Below are 23,716 nucleotides of genomic sequence, written 5' to 3'. Positions count from 1 at the left end.
TTTATTGGCATGGGAAACATGTTAACATCTCTCTCTCTCTCTCTCTCTCTCTCTCTCTCTCTCTCTCTCTCTCTCTCTCTCTCTCTCTCTCTCTCTCTCCTCTTACCTCTCTCTGCTCTGAGAAGCATTCCTATCCCCTGCCTCAGGTTGCATATTTCTGGTTGCGGACCCCTGAGTGTACACAGCAGCCAATGGTCCTTTAGTCTGATTGGCTCCTGAAAATATGACACTGTGGATGAAAGCATGGAGACAGAAAGAGCGAGAGAGAGAGAGAGAGAGAGCTTGTGGAAAGCAAAGGGAGAGAGCCTGGAGAGAGAGAGAGAGAGAGTGTAGAGAGAAAGAGAGAGAGAGAGACAATGAGTGATAGAAGAAGAAACTTTACAAAGACACCCAGTGTGGTTAAGAGGGAGCATGGACCCAAAGTAACTTTAGGGGAACTGATGCATTGCAGGCAGTTACTTCCACAACTTTACCAAGTGCAATTTAGTGAGAGTGGAGAGAAAAGAAGAGACGGATAAGAGAAGAAGAAAAAAATAGCAAAAACTGTCTGAAAAGGACAGAGAAAGAAGGTAAGGTCTGACATCATTCTGACTTCTCGCTAGAATGCCTTTCTACATGATCATCAATGAGAGATTTCAATTAAATTCTTCAATGGGTGTTACTGTTGGGAAATTGCAGTCAATGACAATGGTTTCTCATTTCCTTTCTGCATGTTTAAAATGTTCAGTCATTGTCTTGATGTTTTCCTTTGACATTTGTTTTTTTTATATGTAGAAATGGAAATGAGAAACCTGTGCAGAGTGAGACAAGCTAACTGAAGCTGTAACCTGTTTATAATGTATGTTCATTTTGTACATCATGTTTATTTGTCAAGAATGGACTTGAGTAATATGAGGAGAGAGTATTGGTCTGTGAGAATGCTTGTGGCAAAGTACAAACTTGTATAACTTCAATACAAACCTGGGCTTAAAAGTGTATGGGGTCATTCAGTACACGTCTAGCCCTGGCGGCAGTTCAAACACACTGTATTTGAAGTCTGGACTTTAGTTTAGCATTCAAAACTCAGTCACAGTGAAGGCTTTAATTTTTCAACATGACGAGGACTTTTGTCACTCTTCTTCAAAACCATTAAGCTGTCTCCTTGCAAACCGAAGCTGGGAAATAAACCGGATTGATAAGTGTGCACAAAGACACAAAGACATTGTAGATATTATCTGTGTCAGAAGTTGGGACGATTAGCGCTCATTCACAGAACTGAGTGACGCACATTATGCTGATGTGTTGCTGTGTAGTCTCTGTAATAACTAACAACAGCTTCAAAGGGTTCCTAGACGATCTCAGGCTACATCCCAAAAGGCACCCTATTCCCTAAATAGTGCACTACTTTTGACCAGAGTCCTATGGACCCTAGTCAAAAGTAGTGCACTACATAAGGAATAGGGTGACATTTGAGATGCATCCCCAGACGTTCCGACGCTCTACTCTCCCAGTCATGCAGTCGTGTTTTTAAACAACATTCCGACACAGACGGACAGGATAACAGAAAAGGAATCTCTGAATCGCTAAATGCTCAAGCGTTTATGCAGCAGAGAATAAATACATTACCTCTCTATCTCAACAACAACCTATCCCAATCTCTCCATCTGCAGAGATGTTTTGGAGTGATTATGAAGGGATATTCGAGTACTGAATAGGCCCTCTGCTGTCTGCAGGGTTTGCATCCCAAAAGGCACCCTATTCCCTATATAGTGCAGTACTTTTGACCAGGGCCCTGGTCAGAAGTAGTGCACTATGCAGGGAATAGGATGCCTTTGGGACGCAACCCAGGACTCTGTTGGTGAATTTGTGGTGGAGTGAAATGGATTGCAAACTTTCCCGATGACACTCATGCCCCGTGACATAATTTCCATGCACCAGCGGTCGGGATGAATGCCAATTTGTGTGATTTAATTTCTCCATAAATCACAAGGTTTCTTTTTATATACGTGCAGGGGGAAAGAAAGAAAGAAAGAAAGAGAGAAAGAAAGAGAGAGAGAGAGAGCGAGAGAGAGAGAGAGCAGCACCAGCGATGGAAAGAGAAAGAACGTGCAAGATAGTTGGAATAAGACAATGAGCTTGAGAGAAAAGAAGGAGAAAATGATATTGTTATAGAAAAGAATAGGACAAAGGAGCAGGTAGGAAGAAATGTGGTAATAACTTTTGCCCTTCCCATAGCCCATTGCTACAGACAGAGACAGCAACACTACGTGGTTCACAGCACATAATGTACTGTACATCCTATAATTTTCAGAGGCTCACACGTGGCCCCAGAACACATGGAGGCAGGATGGAGAGGAAGGGAAGAAGGATAGAGGGAGAGAGAGATGGATATAGAGAGGGTAGGGCATAATTAGGAGCACCACATTAAACAACCCATAGGGAGGGAAGGAGATGCACCCTCACTTTGCAGCAGCAGTACAGACAGTGGCTGAGGTTACAGCTACACAGAGAGAGGCTGGGGGTTGGGAGTGCCAGCTACAATTAGGGAGTGTGGCAAAGGCAGGTTCAGAGCCTGCCCCATGCCAGCTCTTCCTCCAGTCCTGGAGGGTGGAGGTGGGGTGTGAGGGATGAGGGATGAGTGGTTAGGATTGGGGACAAGAGGGGTGCAGGCACACACGCGCATGCTTGCATACATACGCCGCACACACACACATACACAAACATCTGCGAGATCTGAGAGTGATAGCATAGAGAAAACACACCTCCTGTTGCTCCAAACAGCATTTGAAGATTGCTGCCTCCCTCTGTGAACTGTCAGTGATATCACTGTACCATAGACCTTTTGCTGCTGAGAAAATCACACAACCTGGTAAATTTCTTCTGTCATATAAAAAAATATACAGAATACAAGAAATCATTGGAATAGGCTTTACGACAAGGTACATGCAGGCTAAGGTACCGCAAAGTAGTGAGGTTCAATCCAAATGAACCTACTTTGAATAGTTTATGAAAATCTATAATTCTATGACTTTTCTTTGAAAATGAAAATGGCTTATGTTTTCTCAGTCTAGCATAGGTGGGAGTCTGGCCACCCACACCAGGATGTTACCCATCAATGCTGCCCTAAATAACCCAGAAACGGTGCATCCATCTTTGTCTGGGGTCAAAGATATGAAGTGTCTCAGTGACGACTACTTTCTCCACCATGCAAAATCAATTGTGGTTAACAAATTAGCCATGACGTATCTCCCTGTGGTTTTATCATGCTGGAGCCCCAACTCCACCCCTCTTTCACCGTGACTCCGTCATTAATGGTCCATTTGGGAACGGGGTTCCTCTTAGATAGGGGTGAATGGAGGATACGGACGTGCCCACTGTGAAATTAAGCCTTATGAATGACCTTAAAGGCGGACCTGGGCCTACATAGGAAATAGGACCACACTGTCACACAAAGTTGGGAAAAAGTCTGAACGTTATCTCTTCAATAGGTAGGCCCATATTGTGACATACCTGTTCAACGACACACTGCCGCACCACATGAAGTTATATATCTGAAAGTTATCTATTCAACAGATATGTTGTTTACCACACTGTTGTCAGCACACACAACGTTGAGAGAAAGTGTTCAGTGTTCAATGGCTACATTGTTGATGGTTTGGTAAGCAGAGTGTATAACTCTGCTTCAGACAAGTACACCGCTGCTCCTGAGAAGGAAGTGCTCTCTCGATAGGGAGTAGGCAACCATCATATAATTGTGTGGAGGGTTTAGCGAGGAGATAATTTGACTTCATAATGAACAACATGGCAAATTGAATAGAAAGAATGGAGAGAGAATGGAAACAGACAGAATAGGGTAGGACCAGGAGGGGCCCATGGGGGTCAGGGCTCACCCAGCCTGCAAGGGGCCCTCGTGGGGCTCTAAATTCAAGTTTGTATCCCAAATGGCACCCTATTCCCTATATAGTGCACTACTTTTTAACTGGGCCCATAGGGAATAGGGTGTCATTTGGGACATATCCCCTGAGTTGGAGGGCCAGGGTGGCTAGTAGCCATATACCCCCTCCTATCAGGGGCTCTGTAACAATACCACCACGCTCAGCACCCTCCCCTAGCCACCAGTCTCTTTGTGACTCTTCAATAATGATTAACTGTGTTTTGGAGACTGGGAGTGTCCACTGCGGCACAATGAGCTCTCTCTTACACTATATAATAGAGCTCAACATAGTCTCTCTTTCTTTCTCTTTTTGCCCCCCCCGCCTCCCCCCCACTTTCCATATCTTTCTCCACGCCCACTGCTAGCAGTCTTTTCTTTCAATTTTTCTCTTTTCCCTTTCCCCTCTCTGCATTATCATGACACAGCTGTCTGTTTTCTGCCCCTTGCAGCTTGTTAAAAGAGAGGGAATATATTGTGGTGGAGGCAAACAGATGTTACCACCTCACTGATAAATGGAAAGAAAAACAAGAGTCATCAAGGCACAGTTTGAGTAGAGCATATGAAAGACATTGATTAAATGTAAAACATTACTTGAAATCAATACAAAACATCAAAAGATCCACAGCACCATGAAATAATGATTGACCTTGCTTGCTCTGATTATTGTGGGCAGTTCGAGTGCAGGAAAAAAAACTTTGCCAAATAAACTTGACATTTGAAAATCAGTTATCAAGTCAGTGTCTACACCCGATAAATGGTGGAAATACTCTTCCTCCGTCTCTCCATTTCTCTACCGCTCTCAACTCTTTCCGCTCTCTCCACTTTCTCTTTGCCAAACTCTACTTTGTGGAACGGTGCGCCACTTGTTGCATGTTGTCCTATCAGGCAGTAGCATGTACAGTAGTTCACGGTGTGAGTAGCGTTTAGTACACAAAGTGAATTCTATTCAGACACAAACACTCCAATCTCATGACATCACACCCTGAGGCCATTAGCAGAAGGCAGATAGCGCACCTCTCACCTCTACTAAGGCAGCAGAAAGAGAGAGGGGAGAGGGAGAGAGGGGGAAATGGAGAAAGATGAGAAGAGAGAGGGAGGTAGATGGGGGAGAGAGAGGAGGAGAGGGGGAGAGAGCGGCAGGAAGAAACAGCAGCGCATCTCTCACTTCCTCTATGACAGGCAGCAGAAAGAGAGAGGGAGAAAAGGAGAGAGGGGGAGAGAGGGGAGAGGGAGAGAAGCAACTACACGCTTAGAGAAGGCAGCCAGAGAGAAATGAAAGAAGTTACTGTTGTTCTTAGAAACTGCAAATAGAGGAGGAAGCAGAAATCACCAACAATGCAGAAAGAAGAGAGATAGAGAGAGAGAGAGAGAGAGGTAGGGGTTGAGGGTGGTTGCTACAGTCCAAGCAAGGGGTCTACAATATTTTTTTGTATAAGAGGTACTTTAAAAAAAATGTCTCCAGCTACAAATGTATTTAGCGTTGACATAGGCATGTTCTTTTCTCCCCTGCAACTCTTCACCAGGTCTTTGCTGTAAAATAGATTGTATAATGGTAAAAATTACAATTATTTATAGAGAAACAACACAGTTGTATGTTCAGAGTGCATGTAAATGTATACATCACATCACCATACCATTGTCTGGGGGGAAAATAATATTATAATTTACCTTTAATTGAGGACTGTGTCTGGCTAGCAATATTTCTGTACTGCACACATCATGGTATAGTTCGCAAAACAAATGTGAACTTCCTTAATACAAATAGTCATGATAACATTCTGTCAGGTATTTTGTAGATAACATTTTATTGTGAAGATTCTGGGGAAAGCCTTTCTGTATTCCCAGAAGATGGTTGTCATTAGCATCGCTAACTGGCTAAACGAAGGGATACACAAATGCAGGCACCACACAGACAGATGGGTAATATTGCTGTAAATGAAATGGCAGATATTGTGTTACGTTTGGCATTTTAAGCCAATAGTGTCTAACCAGCGGTGGGAAAATGTCAATGTGGCTTTGATGGGATAGTAAAAAATCAAATCAAATCAAATGTCACTGGTCTCGTACAGATATTTTGCACATGTTATCGCAGGTGCAATGAAGTGCTTATGTTTCTATCTCCAACAATGCAGTAATACCTAACAATACACAACAATACACACAAATACAAAACATAGAAAGGAATTAAGAAATATCAGAACGTGCAATATCCATAAAAAATATATATACACTATATATATACACTGCTCAAAAAAATAAAGGGAACACTAAAATAACATCCTAGATCTGAATGAATGAAATATTCTTATTAAATACTTTTTTCTTTACATAGTTGAATGTGCTGACAACAAAATCACACAAAAATGATCAATGGAAATCAAATTTATCAACCCATGGAGGTCTGGATTTGGAGTCACACTCAAAATTAAAGTGGAAAACCACACTACAGGCTGATCCAACTTTGATGTAATGTCCTTAAAACAAGTCAAAATGAGGCTCAGTAGTGTGTGTGGCCTCCACGTGCCTGTATGACCTCCCTACAACGCCTGGGGATGCTCCTGATGAGGTGGCGGATGGTCTCCTGAGGGATCTCCTCCCAGACCTGGACTAAAGTATCCGCCAACTCCTGGACAGTCTATGGTGCAATCTGGCGTTGGTGGATGGAGCGAGACATGATGTCCCAGATGTGCTCAATTGGATTCAGGTCTGGGGAACGGGCGGGTCAGTCCATAGCATCAATGCCTTCCTCTTGCAGGAACTGCTGAAACACTCCAGCCACATGAGGTCTAGCATTGTCTTGCATTAGGAGGAACCCAGGGCCAACCGCACCAGCATATGGTCTCACAAGGGGTCTGAGGATCTCATCTCGGTACCTAATGGCAGTCAGGCTACCTCTGGCGAACACATGGAGGGCTGTGCGGCCCCCCAAAGAAATGCCACCCCACACCATGACTGACCCACCGCCAAACCGGTCATGCTGGAGGATGTTGCAGGCAGCAGAACGTTCTCCACGGCGTCTCCAGACTCTGTCACGTCTGTCACATGTGCTCAGTGTGAACCTGCTTTCATCTGTGAAGAGCACAGGGCGCCAGTGGCGAATTTGCCAATCTTGGTGTTCTCTGGCAAATGCCAAACGTCCTGCACGGTGTTGGGCTGTAAGCACAACCCCCACCTGTGGACGTCGGGCCCTCATACCACCCTCATGGAGTCTGTTTCTGACCGTTTGAGCAGACACATGCACATTTGTGGCCTGCTGGAGGTCATTTTGCAGGGCTCTGGCAGTGCTCCTCCTGCTCCTTCTTGCACAAAGGCGGAGGTAGCAGTCCTGCTGCTGGGTTGTTGCCCTCCTACGGCCTCCTCCACGTCTCCTGATGTACTGGCCTGTTTCCTGGTAGCGCCTCCATGCTCTGGACACTACGCTGACAGACACAGCAAACCTTCTTGCCACAGCTCGCATTGATGTGCCATCCTGGATGAGCTGCACTACCTGAGCCACTTGTGTGGGTTGTAGACTCCATCTCATGCTACCACTAGAGGGAAAGCACCGCCAGCATTCAAAAGTGACCAAAACATCAGCCAGGAAGCATAGGAACTGAGAAGTGGTCTGTGGTCACCACCTGCAGAACCACTCCTTTATTGGGGGTGTCTTGCTAATTGCCTATAATTTCCACCTGTTGTCTATTCCATTTGCACAACAGCATGTGAAATTTATTGTCAATCAGTGTTGCTTCCTAAGTGGACAGTTTGATTTCACAGAAGTGTGATTGACTTGGAGTTACATTGTGTTGTTTAAGTGTTCCCTTTATTTTTTTGAGCAGTGTATATCTACACACTACCGGTCAAAAGTTTTAGAACACCGACTCATTCAAGGGTTTTTCTTTATTTTTACTATTTTCAACATTGTAGAATAAAAGTGAAGACATCAAAACTATGAAATAACACATATGGAATCATATAGTGACCAAATAAGTGTTAAACAAATCTAAATATATTTTATATTTGAGATTCTTCAAATAGCCACCCTTTGCCTTGATGACAGCTTTGCACACTCTTGGCATTCAAGGCATTCACACTCTTGGCATTCACTCTTGCACACTCTTGGCTTAAAGTGGTCCTATGGACAGACACTCCAATCTCCGCTGTGGAGCTTTGCAGCTCCTTCAGGGTTATCTTTGGTCTCTTTGTTGCCTCTCTGATAAGGCCCTCCTTGCCTGGTCTGTAAGTTTTGGTGGGCGTCCCTCTCTTGGCAGGTTTGTTGTGGTGCCATATTCTTTCAATTTTTTTATAATGGATTTAACGGTGCTCCGTGGGATGTTCAAAGTTTAGGATATTTTTTATAACCCAACCCTGATCTGTACTTCTCTACAACTTTGTCCCTGACCTGTTTGGAGAGCTCCTTGGTCTTCATAGTGCCGCTTGCTTGGTGGTGTTGCAGTCTCTGGGGCCTTTCAGAACAGGTGTATACAGTATATACTGAGATCATGTGACAGATCATGTCCATTACATGAACTCCAAATAAAAATCAATTTAAATTACAGGTTGTAATGCAACAAAATAGGAAAAATGCCAAGGGGGATGAATAATTTTGCAAGGCACTGTATGTGCTTTCAGAATTGTTTGGGGAGCTACTCATGGGCTGAGAGCTACTGGTAGCTCACGATCTACCTGTTGGAGCCCCTTGGTCTAAGCACAACACAATAAATGGGGAAGGAAGAAGCTAAATGGAGAAGGGTTTCGTGCTCAATCAGAGTTTAACATCATGCCTGGTCCCTCTCAGGTTAACCCGCAGCCCCTAGAGGACATACCTCTCCCCCATCTCTCCCTCTCCGCTCCTACTCTAAACACACCTCATCTGCAGTGTGAGAGCCCCACTAATTAAGTTTTAATACGGCTCTCTATCTTTCTACCACACACACACGCACATGCACGCACTTCCACATCAAACATGCACACACACACACACAGACGTAAGCACGCATACACACACACACACACATATAATATCACTCACCAAATAGCAGCAAAGAAGAGGAATCGGAGGTTATACACAATAGGCTGGGACCATTGTCATCCCTCTATCTTTCCATCCTTTCATTCATCCATACTTTCCTCCTTTCCTCCTTAGTTTCAGAGAAGAATGAAACAGCAAAGGAGCTTATATTCCAAGGACAATAGTGACATGACACAACAATGACAGCTACATTTGAAAGGTTTTGAAATACATCTCTGCTGTCTCTTTTCTCTAGCCATTTGAGGACCTTCCCAGGACGCAAGAGATAAAGGCACGACATCGGTGGGTCATTGGATCCCTAAAGAAAACACAAAACAATTTGCTTTGTGGTTGAGTATCCATCATGGGAGATCGACTTCACCACTATCTTGGGGGTGGTAGGCCTGTCTACACCCTACTACTCTCACTAGCTCTAGCCCTGCTGACCCTGTTGTCTGAGGCCCAGGGCCGTATGGATAAAGCCAGGTCAGAGGAGGAAAGTAGAGCAGGGCTGTTGAGGAGGGTGAAAAGAGGCTGGGTATGGAACCAGTTCTTTGTGCTGGAGGAGTACACTGGACTGGAGCCGCTATACATTGGAAAGGTGAGTCGACACACACAGACATGCATGAACACATACATACACACACACACACACACGCACACACGCACACACCCACATACAAAGAAACAGAATACATAAATTGTCACACCCTGATCTGTTTCACCCGTCTTGTGCTTGTCTCCATCCCCATCCACTGTGTATTTATACCTGTGTTTTCTGTTTGTCTATTGCCAGTTCGTCTTGTTTTGTCAGGTTTTACCAGCATGTTTCCCGTTTCACCAGTTCTCAAGTTCTTGTTTTCCAGTCTTCCTGGATCCGACCTTTCTGCCTGCCCTGTCCCTGATCCTTCCTGCCGTTCTGGCCCTTTTTGACTCTGCCTTGGATTACGAACCTCTTCCTGCTCTTGTTCTGCCCCTTTTCCTGCCCCTTTGTTATAAAAAATATTCTGTGTCTGCATCTGGGTCATATCATGAGTCGGGATAGTATGAACTGGCCATGACTGACCCAGCAGACTCGGACCAGCTCCGCAACACTGTTTCTGGCCAAGGAGCCACCATTGGAGGACACAAGGACTTACTGCTTAACCTTTTGGAGGGACGCCATACCTTGGTGGAACGCCATGACCATGCCTTCAATGCATTGTTGGAACAATTCAGCGGACTATCTACTAGGTAGCAAGCCACCACGGTATCCTTCCAGACTCGCAGTAACCCCGCTACCAGAGTTGCTTCTCCCCAGCCTACCCGGCTTTCCGAGAACCCTGCTTACCTCCTCCAGAGCACTACGCTGGGGATCCTGGGACCTGACGGGCATTTCTCTTCCAGTGTTCCCTCATCTCCGAGATACAGCCCTCCTTGTTTCTTTCAGATCGTTCGAAGATAGAGTATCTTATAACGCTGATGTCCGGGAGGGCGCTCGCCTGGGTTACAGCTGTGTGGGAGCAACAATCCAGCATTTGCCTTAGTCTGGAGGATTTCATGGCGGAGGTAAGGATGGTGTTCGATTCTCCGGTGTCTGGGAGAAAGGTAGCTCGGAAGCTACTTCCGCTGCGTCAAGACTCCCGTAATGTGGCAGACTATGCAGTAGATTTTCGCACTTTGGCCACCGAAAGTGCCTGGAACCCGGAGTTCCTGTTCGACACCTTCCTTCAAGGATTATTGGAGGGAATTAAAGATGAGCTCGCAGCCCGGGAGCTGCCCATGGACCTCAACTCCCTCATAGCCCTGGCAATAAGGGTTGATGGGCGGTTACGGGAACGGAGCAGGGAGAGAAGGTCTGTTCCCAGCCACACACACTCATCCACGGGTTCCCCATTGCCTCCAAAGAATCCTGGAAATCCCCGACGCATGCATTCCCGAGAGAATCCGATGTTACCCGAGTTCTCCCGGAATTCATCGAGGACTGTCGCCTCCTCCTGAGCCCATGCAACTGGGCAGGGCAAGATTGTCTCCTGGGGAACGTTTATGCAGACTGAGCTCCAAAAGATGTCTGTATTGTGGTACTTCAGGACATTACATATCCACCTATCGAGTAAAATACCAGGCTCATCAGTAGGTACGAGGACACTGGTGGTCCATACAGGGAGTCTCCCATCTGCCGTTACTCGCACTCCTCTCCTCTCCTCTCTACTGTGGGGAGACCGGTCTTAATCTCTCCGGGTGCTCATGGACTCTGCAACCGACGGGAGCTTTATGGATGCTACCCTGGTGTCAGAACTGGGCATCTCTACACAACCCCTCTCCATTCCCATGGACGCCAGAGCATTGGACGAAAGCTGTATTGGCAGGGTCACTCACAGTATGGTTCCCATCAACCTGCGAGTGTCAGGTAACTACAGTGAGTCCATGCAGTTTCTGCTCATTGAGTCTCCTCATGTGACTGATGTTTTGGGATTGTCATGGCTCCAGACGCACAACCCCTTGATCGACTGGGCTACGGATTCTATTTTGGGTTGGAGCCCGTTCTGTCATGCACATTGCTTCAAGGCGGCACAGCCCATCCCTGGGCGTCCTTCTGCGGGCTTGGGGAAAGCCTCAGACCTCTCAGCCATTCCCACTGATGTACCAGGACCGGGAGATTTTCAACAAGGCCTGCCCCACAACTCTTCCTCTTCATCAACCCTACTGAGCAATTGACCTCCTCCCGGGCACTACACCGCATCGGAGGCGGCATTTTTCCCTGTCTGGTCTGGAGACCAAGACCATGGAAGTGTACATTGAGGACTCGCTGCAGGGTTAATTGCAGGGTTAATTCATCCTTAATTCATCCTCCTAGCTGCAGGGTTAATTCATCCTTCTGCCTCCCCGGCCACCCTGCGCCCGTGTATTGACTACTGGGACCTTAATGACATCACAGTACAAAAAAATCTTTTAAAAAACTCTACCACTCTTCTCCTCGGCTTTCGAGCCTCTCCAGGGGGCGAATATTTTTTAGAAGTTGGACCTTCGGAACGCCTACCATCTGGTTCGGAGACGAGTGGAAGACAGCCTTTAACACGGCTAGCGGGCACTATGCGTACCTGGTTATGCCATTTGGACTGACCAACGCTCCCGCAGTGTTCCAAGCCCAGGTCAACGACGTGCTCCGTGACATGTTGAACAGTGTTCGTGTTTGTCTTGTGCTTGTCTCCACCCCCACCAAGTGTCTCCTATTTTTCCCCATTGTCCCATGTGTATTTATACCTGTGTTTTCTGTTTGTCTGTTGCCAGTTCGTCTTGTTTTGTCTGGTCTTACCAGCGTGTTTCCCATTTCTCAAGTTCTTGTTTTCCAGTCTTTCTGGTTCCGACCCGGTTTCTGACTCTGCCTTGGATTACGAACCTCCGCCTGCCCTCGACCTGCCCTTTTTTCTGCCCCTTTGTTATAATAAATATTCGGAGAACCGAACTATCTGTCTCCTGTCTCTGCATCTGGGTCATATCCTGTGTCATGATATAAATGTGTTAACTGCATGTCACTTTGGATAAAAGCATCTGCTAAATGCCCACCATCATTACTATTGAACTGTTTGATGACAGTTCTCAACTTTTCAATCAATGTCGCCGTGGTCGGCTGGATGTGGTCTCTGATAGCTGCAGGATTTATCATCATTGATCAAATGTTCAATCCACTTCAACGCTTGAGTGATCAAGGTATCTCCTTGTGCTAATGAATCTCTGTGTCTGCCTCCCAAATGCTACCCTATTCCCTAGTGCACTACTTTTGACCAGGGCCCATAGGGTTCCCATATGGCCATGGTCAAGAGTAATGCACTATGTAGGGAATAGGGTGCCATTTGGGACACAACCTCTTATTAAGGCACAAGGCGAGACCCAGATGCAGACACAGGAGGCAGATGGTTGGAGTCTTACATTGTTTATTAATCCAAAAAGGGGTAGGCAAGAGAATGGTCGTGTACAGGCAAAAGGTCAAAACCAGTTCAGAGTCCAATAGGTACCGAAGGGCAGGCAGATTCAAGGTCAGGGCAGGCAGGATGATCAGGCAGGCGGGAAAGTAGTCCAGAGTCAGGCAGTGATCAAAACCAGGGAGACTAGCAAAAGAGAATAGAAAAGGAGTACGGGGAAAAACACGCTGGCTGACTTGACTAAACATACAAGACGAACTGGCATAGAGAGACAGGAAACACAGGGATAAATACACTGTGGAAAATAAGCGACACCTGGAATGGGTGGAGACCATCACAGGAACAGGTGAAACAGATCAGGGCGTGACACCTCTGCATATACAGTACATTCCACACTAATTTATATGGAGCACTAGTGTGGATGAGTGTCTAGAATATCTTTCGTTCCATTTACTTAACACTTTCCTTTTTGTCTGAGCCTATATAACAAAGCAGAGGAGACCCTCTCAGTGTGAAAGGTGTCTAGCCAGGAGTTAAACTTTAGATCTGTAGATAGTGGAACTGTCCCAAAAAAGGACTGTATTCCATGTTCTATTCATTTCTTGTACAGACATCTTCTGAACCACCATCTTGTGACGTGAAACAGTGAAGTAGGGAAATGTCACAGACTCAGTGAAGTCAAATAATAGCATCACATATTCAGGCTGCGTCTCAAATGGCACCCTAGTGCACTACTTTTGACCAGGGCCCTACAACAAAGGTGTACTTTCTAACCTCTCTTGACCTCTAACCTCTGACCCCTAACCTCTGACCTGTGACCCCCACAGCTCCACTCAGATATGGACCTAGGGGATGGCTCAATCAAGTACATACTATCAGGAGATGGTGCTGGCACCACCTTCACCATTGATGACAGTACAGGAGACATCCATGCCATCAAGAGGCTGGACCGCGAGGTCAAGGCCCAGTACCAGCTGCAAGCCCAGGCCTGGAACAGACAGACAGACCGACCCCTAGAGCCCAAATCTGAGTTTATTGTTAAGATCCAGGACATCAATGATAATGAACCTAAGTTCCAGGATGGGCCCTACCAAGCCACCATACCTGAGATGTCAACCATCGGTGAGTCAGTAGAGATTGTGGTGGTCAGAGACCTTGAATGGATTTTACAATAGTGGAAACTCCCTCAAGCCAGTGGTTACACCAATGTTTTAAAATCCATGACAGAAAGTGTGTAAATGCACATTTTGGGAGAACTGTGGAGAAACGGCATATAAAGCCACAGTGTGCATCCAAAATGGCAGCCTATTCTCTATATAGTGCACTACTTTTGACCAGGACCATTTCAGAAACACAGCTAGAGAGTGTAGCTGGACGCCATGCTGCTGCCTCTAAACGTTCCATTCATCCATTCGTGAACAGTCTGCTTAGTTTTAATTCTAGTCGTTCAGTTAGCAAACTCTGTTTCTCTATTATACAGTATGTCTCTGTTGTGCTGGTTATTCACAGCAGTGTGTTTCTGTGAGTAGTGTACGCTGGGAAGGAGATGAGGATGTTTGGTTATGTGCACACAATAGCCAAAATCATTTTGTCTCTGCAGTGTCGTCATAATGCCATCAAAATGATGTCTCTGCTTACACACTGCACCAGTGGGATACAATATCTATAAATCCACCAGTGAGTGCAGATACCTTGAGGCGGAAAATAACTACACAGTTAACTAAAAAATAACTACACAAAATAACTACACCTCTAATAGCCTACACCTATTGTCAACATTGAAGCAGTTTTATGCAGATGTTCCAATCCATTTTGTAAACAGGCCTTGTTGAAATAGCCATATAGAAACAGAATGAGTCATTCCAGTTGTGTGGAAATATTTTTGCTCACCAAGTCACTCTATTTCTACTCCTCTCTCCCTCCCTCCTTCCCCAGGCACTGAGGTGATTCGGCTGACCGCTACAGATGCTGATGACCCTACATATGGTAACAGTGCCAGAGTGGTCTACAGCATTCTGCAAGGACAGCCATACTTCTCTGTGGAGCCCAAGACTGGTATGTAAAGCACAGGGGAAACGAAAAACCAAAAGTGTCAAAACATCGTCAGACCTGCATTAAGAATAGTAGTTACATTGGATGTGCTTTAGTTATGTTAGTAGACTTCCATGTGTTGGCACATAACTGAGGCACTCCCATCTGCTACTCCAGGAAACACACACACACATACAGGCTGAATGTAATACAGTTTGAACGTAAACACATATGGCACAAATCAACAGGGTTAAGAATGCCCTCTTGTGGCTGCCAATGGTAACAACTGGCAAATCCAAAATGAATAAGCAAATACAGTCGCAACAGCGGAGTTCCCCAACTGGTGGCCTGCAAGTCGAATTCGGCCCGCAGTTGATTTTATTTGGTCCCCCAAGATTTCTGAGCAAAAAATAAGTATATATACAGTACCAGTCAAAAGTTTGGACACACCTACTCATTCAAGGGTTTGTCTTTATTTTTACTATTTCCAGTGTTGAAAAATGTACTCAATTCTAAATAAGATTACTAAAGTAAAAGTGAAAGTCACCCAGTAAAATACTACTTCAGTAAAAGTCAAAAAGTATTTGGTTTTAAATGTGCTTAAGTTCAAAAGTAAAAGTATATATAATATATATATTTAAAATGTCTTATATTAAGCAAACCAGACAAGACAATTTAGGTGAACCCGATGATCTCCGCATGTGTGGTTCCCACCGCGAAGCATGGAGGAGGAGGTGTGATGGTGTGGGGGTGCTTTGCTGGTGACACTGTCTGTGATTTATTTAGAATTCAAGGCACACTTAACCAGCATGGCTACCACAGCATTCTGCAGCAATACGCTATCCCTACTGGTTTGCGCTTAGTGGGACTATCATTTGTTTTTCAACAGGACAATGACCCAACACACCTTCAGGCTGTGTAAGGGATATATTTGACCAAGGAGAGTGATGAATTGTTGCATCAGATGACCTGGCTTCCACAATCACTCAACCCAATTGAGATGGTTTGGGATGAGTTGGACAGCAGAGTGAAGGAAAAGCAGCCAACAAGCATATGTGGGAACTCCTTCAAGACTGTTGGAAAAGCGTTCCAGGTGAAGCTGGTTGAGAGAATGCCAAGAGTGTGCAAAGCCGTCATCAAGGCAAAGGGTTGCTACTTTGAAGAATCTCCAATATAAAATATATTTAGATTTGTTTAACACTTTTTTGGTTAACACATGATTCTATATGTGTTATTTCATAGTTTTGATGTCTTACTATTATTCTACAATGTATAAAATAGTAAAAATAAAGTAGAGTAAATGAGTAAATGAGTAGCTGTGTCCAAACTTTTGACTGGCACATTTGCAACAAAAAAAATCACAAAACCTGTTTTTGCTTTGTAATTATGGGGTAAGGTGTGTAGATTGATGGGGGGAAAATATTTTAATTCATTTAAGAATAAGGCTGTAACGTAGCAAAATATGGAAAAAGTGAAGGGGTCTGAATACTTTCCGAATGCACTGTATATGTGATCATATACAATATAAGCAAGGTTTCAAATTATGTTTTAGTCTAATGTTATATTTGTTTAGGCTTCTTGCGATAAATTTGCGGTCTCCAAATTATTGGTAATTATGTTCTGGCTTCCTGACTATCCGCTCAAGAAAAAATTCAAATTCAAAAACTACAGTATACCATTCTGACTTCATTCGTTAAAAGAAGACACTGGCTGCTACCGAAATGGCACTCCCCTATTCCCTTTAGCACTATAGGGCTCCGCAAAAAAAAAATGGCACTACATTTTTAATACTGTGTTATTTTGTGCCCAGTCTAAGACATGTCCCTAATCTGCCTGACGACCCGTCATCTACTACACTGCTAACCCTCCCACACCATTTCAAACTGTGACCTCTCTCTCCTCTCCCCCCCGTCCCTCTCTCTCTCTCTCTTATTGTCCTCCCACTCTCTCTCTCTCCCCCTGTCCCCCCAGGCGTGGTGCGTGTGTCTCTGGCGGGCATGGACCGAGAGGTCAGAGAGATCTACTCCATCATCATCCAGGCCAAGGACATGGGAGGCCAGCTAGGGGGTCTGGCTGGAACCACTGTCGTCAACATCACCCTCAGCGACGTCAACGATAACCCACCCATGTTTGATCAGAGTAAGAAGCAGAACCTCCTCTCCTCTCCTGTGCCTTTATGTTTATTTGAATTCCATTCTTCATTTTATCTTCACAACTGTTGAATTCCTTGTCATCATTCTCATTAACTATCTCCATCCCTCTCCACTCTTTTTGTTCTTCCTCTTCTGTCTTCAAAGATGGTGGATAAATGAAGATGTGCCACTCAGGCCGTTTACCACTCAGGCCGTTTTCTTTTTACATTTCAGGTCTACTTAAGGGGTGGCTCTCCCATAGACACCAATGTGACGGCAGCTGGGTCTGGTCTACTTAGTTCATTGACTGTATATGAGTCAGAAAAAATGGGAGTGGAATGTGTCGCTTCCTGTTCCGTCTCTGCTGTCCCCTCCTCTTGCTCTTTCTCTCCAGCCCTCTCCACCACTTAATCAACAGTGTATCCCTTCGCTTGTCCCTCTCCTTCAGACCATGCTCTCTCTCTCCTTCCTCCTCATCATCTACTTTGGCCACCAGTCTGTCACCAGCCCATTAACCCTCCCCACTCTCACATTATTCTTTCTATCCTCATCATCCCTCCATCTACCCCCCTCCCCCACACTCTCACTACTCTCTCTCTTTCCATCCCTCCTCGGCCACCAGTCGCCCCATCTCTTTCTCTCTTTCTCTTTACCCGGCCACCAGTCCCATTCCGGCCCCAATGCTGTCTCTTTGATTGACCCCATTCCTGATCTCCACATTACCGTCCAATGAGAGATCAGCAGTTCATCTCTCTCTATCATCTATCTATCCCCAGCCATCCCCTAGCTTTCTGCCTGACTGGTGGTCTCGTCTTTCCCTCACTCTCCCCCCTTATTTCCCCCACGTCCCCCTCTCTTCTCTCAAATTAGTCACGTCGCTTAAGTGAGACTTTAATACGTTGTGAGGAGCTTCGGGTGCACTTGTCTGACAACCATAATGTGTGACCGTTTCAGTTCAGACAGAGGGAGCACGGCAAATTGAGAACCGCTGTCACCCCTGTTTTTGAAATTAGGTTAAATTGTTGAAATTAATTCTCGTTGACCCATAAGACAATACAACCCAATTTACGAACCGTCTCTCAGACTGAACCAATTTGTGCTCAACTGTCACGTTCCTGACCTTGTTTTCCTTTTGTATAGCTTTGTTTTGTTGGTCAGGACGTGAGCTGGGTGGGCATTCTCTGTGTTTGTTCCTTGTTAAGTGTCAGGGTTAATTGACCTTGTATGGCTCTCAATCAGAGGCAGGTGTTTTCGTTTTCCTCTGATTGAGAGACATACATAGGGAGGTTGTTTCACATTGTTTGTCGTGGGTGGTTGTCTCCTGTGTCCGTATATGTTACCACACGGGACTGTATCGTTTGTTTGTAGTCGTGTACCTGTTCGTGCGTTCTTCGTTATATGTAAGTTCACATGTTTTAGGTCAGTCTACGTTCGTTTGTTGTTTTGTAATTTTCCAAGTGTTTTTCGTGTTCGTCTTTTACTTCAGTTAATAAATCATTATGTCATCATACCTCGCTGCACATTGGTCTTCCGATCCCTCTCTCCTCTCCTCGTCCGAGGAGGAGGAAGAACTAGAGTTCCGTTACAGAACCACCCACCAAATTACCAGGATCAAGCAGCGGGGAAAAGGGCAGCGACAGCAACCGCAGAAATCCCAGGATTCATGGACATGGGAGGAGATCCTGGACGGCAAAGGACCCTGGGCTCAGCCAGGGGAATATCGCCGTCCCAAGGCGGAGCTGGAGGCAGCGAAGGCAGAGAGGCGCTGGTATGAGGAGGCAGCGCGGCGACGCGGTTGGGAGCCCGAGAGTCAGACCCAAAAATTTATTGGGGGGGGGGCACACGAGGAGTGTGGCAAAGCCGGGTAGGATACCTGAGCCAACTCCCCGTACTTACCGTGGAGTGAGAGGGCGTCGTACTGGTCAGACACCGTGTTATGCGGTAAAGCGCACGGTGTCCCCAGTACGCGTGCTTAGCCCAGTGCGGGCTATTCTACCTCGCCGCACTGGTAGGGCTAAGTTGGGCATCGAGCCGGATGTCATGAAGCCGGCCCAACGCATCTGGCCACCAGTGCGTCTCCTCGGGCCGGCATACATGGCACCAGCCTTACAGATGGTGTCCCCAGTTCGCCAGCATAGCCCAGTGCGGGCTATTCCACCTCGCCGCACTGGCAGGGCTACGGGCACCATTCAACCTGGTAGGGTTGGGCAGGCTCGGTGCTCAAGAGCACGTGTCCTCCTTCACGGTCCGGTATACCCGGTGCCACCTCCAAGTACCAGTCCACCGGTGGCAGCCCCCCGCACCAGGCTGTCTCTCCGGGTTCTCTCTCCAGCTGCTCCCACCTGTCCAGCGCTGTCAGAGCTTTCCTCCTCTCCAGCGCAGCCAGTGCCTATACCACGCACCAGGCTGTCTCTCCGTCTCCTCCCTACAGGTCTGCCAGTCTGCTCAGAACTGCCCGTCTGTCCCGAGCTGTCAGAGCTGCCCGTCTGTCCCAAGCTGTCAGAGCTGGCCGTCTGCCCAGCGGCGCCTGAACTGCCCGTCTGCCCAACGCCGTCTGAACTGTCCGTCTGCCAAACGCCGCATGAACTGCCCGTCTGGACTGAGCCTGCAAAGCCGCCCGTCTGCCATGAGCCTTCAGAGCCGTCCGCCAGACAGGAGCCGCTAGAGCCTTCCGCCAGACAGGATCAGCCAGAGCCTTCCGCCAGACAGGATCAGCCAGAGCCGTCGTCCAGACAGGATCAGCCAGAGCCGTCGTCCAGCCAGGACCAGCCAGAGCCGTCCAGCCAGGACCAGCCAGAGCCGTCCAGCCAGGACCAGCCAGAGCCGTCCAGCCAGGACCTGCCAGAGCCGTCCAGCCAGGACCTGCCAGAGCCGTCCAGCCAGGACCTGCCAGAGTCCCTCAGCCAGGACCTGCCAGAGTCCCTCAGCCAGGACCTGCCAGAGTCCCTCAGCCAGGACCTGCCAGAGTCCCTCAGCCAGGACCTGCCAGAGTCCCTCAGCCCGGAGCTGCCGTCCCTCAGCCCGGAGCTGCCCCTTATCCCGGTGCTGCCCCTTATCCCGATGCTGCCCCTTCATTTAGGTGGGTTTAGTTGGAGGGTGGTCATTGGGAGGGGGATACGGAAGCGGGGAGTGACTATGGTGGTGTGGGGACAGCGTCCAGAGCCGGAGCCGCCACCGTGGACAGATGCCCACCCAAACCCTCCCCTTGAGGTTGAGTTTTGCGGCCGGAGTCCGCATCTTGGGGGGGGGGGGTAATGTCACGTTCCTGACCTTGTTTTCCTTTTGTATAGCTTTGTTTTGTTGGTCAGGACGTGAGCTGGGTGGGCATTCTCTGTGTTTGTTCCTTGTTAAGTGTCAGGGTTAATTGACCTTGTATGGCTCTCAATCAGAGGCAGGTGTTTTCGTTTTCCTCTGATTGAGAGACATACATAGGGAGGTTGTTTCACATTGTTTGTCGTGGGTGGTTGTCTCCTGTGTCCGTATATGTTACCACACGGGACTGTATCGTTTGTTTGTAGTCGTGTACCTGTTCGTGCGTTCTTCGTTATATGTAAGTTCACATGTTTTAGGTCAGTCTACGTTCGTTTGTTGTTTTGTAATTTTCCAAGTGTTTTTCGTGTTCGTCTTTTACTTCAGTTAATAAATCATTATGTCATCATACCTCGCTGCACATTGGTCTTCCGATCCCTCTCTCCTCTCCTCGTCCGAGGAGGAGGAAGAACTAGAGTTCCGTTACATCAACGGTCTGTGGTTTATCCTTCTAATGTCCTGGTGTAATTACATAAATGTGGCACCCTCTAGAGGAACAATGAGCTAACACATGTTATTACATAATAACTCATCAACTAAAGAAATGCATTTAACTCTCTCTCTCCTCTCTCCTTCCCCTTCTCAGAGCTGTATCAGATGAGTGTTCTGGAGTCGGCTCCCGTGGGGTCTGTTGTGGGTTGTATCCGGGCGAAGGATCGTGACATTGGCATCAATGCAGAGATGAGGTATAGCATCATTGACGGAGACGGGAGGGACACCTTCGACATCAGCACAGACCCCACCAATCTGTTTGGCATCATCACCATCAAAAAGGTACAGAGGGTAGACATCAATGAAAGGTTACACCAATGAAAACACACACACAGGGGTAGACTTCAATGAAAGGTAATGACATGCTTTGAGTGTCCTCTGACAGAGGACAGAGTCGACGACACAGCGGTAAATGACTCAAATGTAAATGCAAAAAGTCACATTGAATTCAATTTAATTTAGATTCATTATTTGATTGATAACCAGTTGATTCACTCCTAGTGGATCCTTTCTCAACCCACCTGTAAATCTTTTTTTTGTGGAGGTGCCTAAGTGCAAAGAAACCTCCGCAACCTCTTTATTTAACTATTTATATGAATTATACCTAGGATACAATGTACCTACTAATGCGGTAAACATGTCTCTCTCCCCACTAGCCTCTGAACTTTGAGAGCAAAGCAAGCTACACTCTGAAGATAGAAGGAGTCAACACACACCTGGACCACCGTTTTCTGGACAAGGGCCCGTTCAGCCATGTTACCATTGTTCACGTCAGCGTAGAGGATATAGACGAGCCCCCAGAGTTTAGCTCTGCTGCGTACTACATAGAGGTCTCTGAAGAAGCAGAGATCGGCACAGTGTTCAAGACGGTCTCTGCCAGAGACCCTGATGCTTCCAATAACTCCATCAGGTGAGGACAGGGTTGACAACAAAATAACACCCAAAATGTTTTAACCAATGTCATGCAATGTCATCTTGTGGCCAGATGGTGTCAGTGTGGTATTGGAGTGTACAAGGCTGTGTTTAAAAAGAAACATTGAGCTGATGTGACGGTGACAGCTCTGAGTGATATCGACAATGGGCTATGCGATTTTAGTTAATTGGAAATGAAGATGATGTTAATGATCTGGCATTTTTAAGGACCCTAGTCAGTCAAAGCGTACTGGATTGTGTGGTATTAGGAGACTTTCCCATTGTTTTAAATGATGCAGTGTGTTTACCTCACTCACAGAGCAGATGTTGGGTTAGAGTGGAGCGTAGTGTCACTGCGCATCCCAAATGGCACCCTAATTCCTTAAATAGTGCATTACACTCAGTCAATGTTATATCTGTTTGGGCTTCTTGAGGTCAATTTGCAGCAATGTACAATATCCCAGCCCTATATCTAGAGGATATAGGGGGATATTTATCTAGAGGATATAGGGCTGGGAAATACACTAAGGGTCAGGGGCTCATCTGACACTGCTACTTATCAACATTCACATGATAACTTGAAGCTAAACATTTTTGGATTGTCAGATTTGAAAATCTTTCAATGTGCTAATTTCAGCTGGAGCCACATACACTACATGACCTGGACACCTGCTTGTCGAACAGCTCATTCCAAAATCATGGAATGGTCCCCCCTTTGCTGCTATAACAGCCTCCACTCTTTTGGGAAGGCCTTCCACTATGTTGGAACATTGCTGCTGGGACTTGCTTCCATTCTGCTACAAAAGCGTTAGTGAGGCCGGGCACTTATGTTGGGAGATTAGGCCTGACTCGCAGTCGGTGTTCCAATTCATCCCAAAGGTGTTCGATGGGGTTGAGGTCAGAGCTCTGTGCAGGCCAGTCAAGTTCTTCCACAACGATCTCGACAAACAGTTTCTGTATGGACCTTGCTTTGTGCATGGGGTCATTGTCATGCTGAAACAGGAAAGGGCCTTCCCCAGAAAGTTGCCACAAAGTTGGAAGTGCAGAATCGTCTAGAATGTCATTGTATGCTGTAGCGTTAAGATTTCATTTCACTGGAACTAACGGGCCTAGTCTCAGACCATTATTCCTCCTCCACTAACTTAACAGTTGGTACTATGCATTGCGAGAGGTAGCGTACTCCTGGCTTCCGCCAAACCCAGATTTGTCAGTCGGACTGCCAGATTGTGAAGCGTGATTCATCACTCCAGAAAACATGTTTCCACTGCACCAGAACCCAATGGCGGCGAGCTTTACACCACTCCAGCCGACACTTGGCATTGTTTCATAGTGAAACCCATTTCATGAAGCTCCCGACAAAGTTATTGCGCTGATGTTGCTTCCAGAGGCAGTTTGGAACTCGGTAGTGAGGGTTGCAACCGAGGACAGACAATTTTTACACGGTATTCGCTTCAGCACTCGGTGGTCCCATTCTGTGTGCTTGTGTGGCCTACCACTTCATGGCTGAGCCGTTGTTGCTCCTAGACGTTTCCAATTCACAATAACAGCACTTACAGTTGACCGGGGCAGTTCTAGCAGGGTAGAAATTTGACGAACTGACTTGTTGGAAAGATGGCATCCTATGACGGTGCCACTTTGAAAGTCACTGAGCTCTTCAGTAAGGACATTCTAGTGCCAATGTTTGTCTATGGAGATTGCATGGTTGTGTGCTCGATTTTATACAGCTGTCAGCAACGGGTGTGGCTGAAAATAGCCGAATCCACTAATTTGAAGGGGTGTTTACATACTTTTGTATATATAGTGTATACATTTCTCGCCATTAAAATGAACTGCTATTTCAGAATGCTGGTATTCCAATGTTATCCCTCTTTGTAAAGCTGTGTTGGGAGTGTCTGTTAGATAATGTGGCTTTAGTGAATATATTACAACCCCTCAGTCTCATCAAGTGTCCCAAATGGCACTCTATTCCCTGTTTAGTGCAATAGGGAATAGGGTGCCATTTGGGGGACACGCTTGAAGCAGATAGAGAAAGCTC

The 23,716-nt window shown here is 46.4% G+C and overlaps 1 protein-coding gene across 1 annotated transcript in view; it reads left to right on the top strand.

Moving 5' to 3' along the window:
- Nucleotides 1–9,267: 9,267 nt before the first annotated feature.
- The window catches only part of LOC120050697 (cadherin-20-like), a 30,598-nt gene continuing 16,149 nt past the window's right edge, over nt 9,268–23,716 (top strand). The window contains exons 1-6 of the mRNA XM_038997270.1: nt 9,268–9,504; nt 13,633–13,927; nt 14,741–14,860; nt 16,808–16,975; nt 20,864–21,051; nt 21,426–21,679. Coding sequence (XP_038853198.1) covers nt 9,268–9,504; nt 13,633–13,927; nt 14,741–14,860; nt 16,808–16,975; nt 20,864–21,051; nt 21,426–21,679 — 1,262 coding nt within the window. The remainder of the gene's footprint in view (nt 9,505–13,632; nt 13,928–14,740; nt 14,861–16,807; nt 16,976–20,863; nt 21,052–21,425; nt 21,680–23,716) is intronic.

Source organism: Salvelinus namaycush, chromosome 7 (genome assembly GCF_016432855.1).
Source record: "Salvelinus namaycush isolate Seneca chromosome 7, SaNama_1.0, whole genome shotgun sequence".
In the NCBI taxonomy this organism is placed as follows: Eukaryota; Metazoa; Chordata; class Actinopteri; order Salmoniformes; family Salmonidae; genus Salvelinus; species Salvelinus namaycush.
Note: the sequence above shows the minus strand (reverse complement) of the source record. Positions and strands in the feature narration are given on the sequence as shown.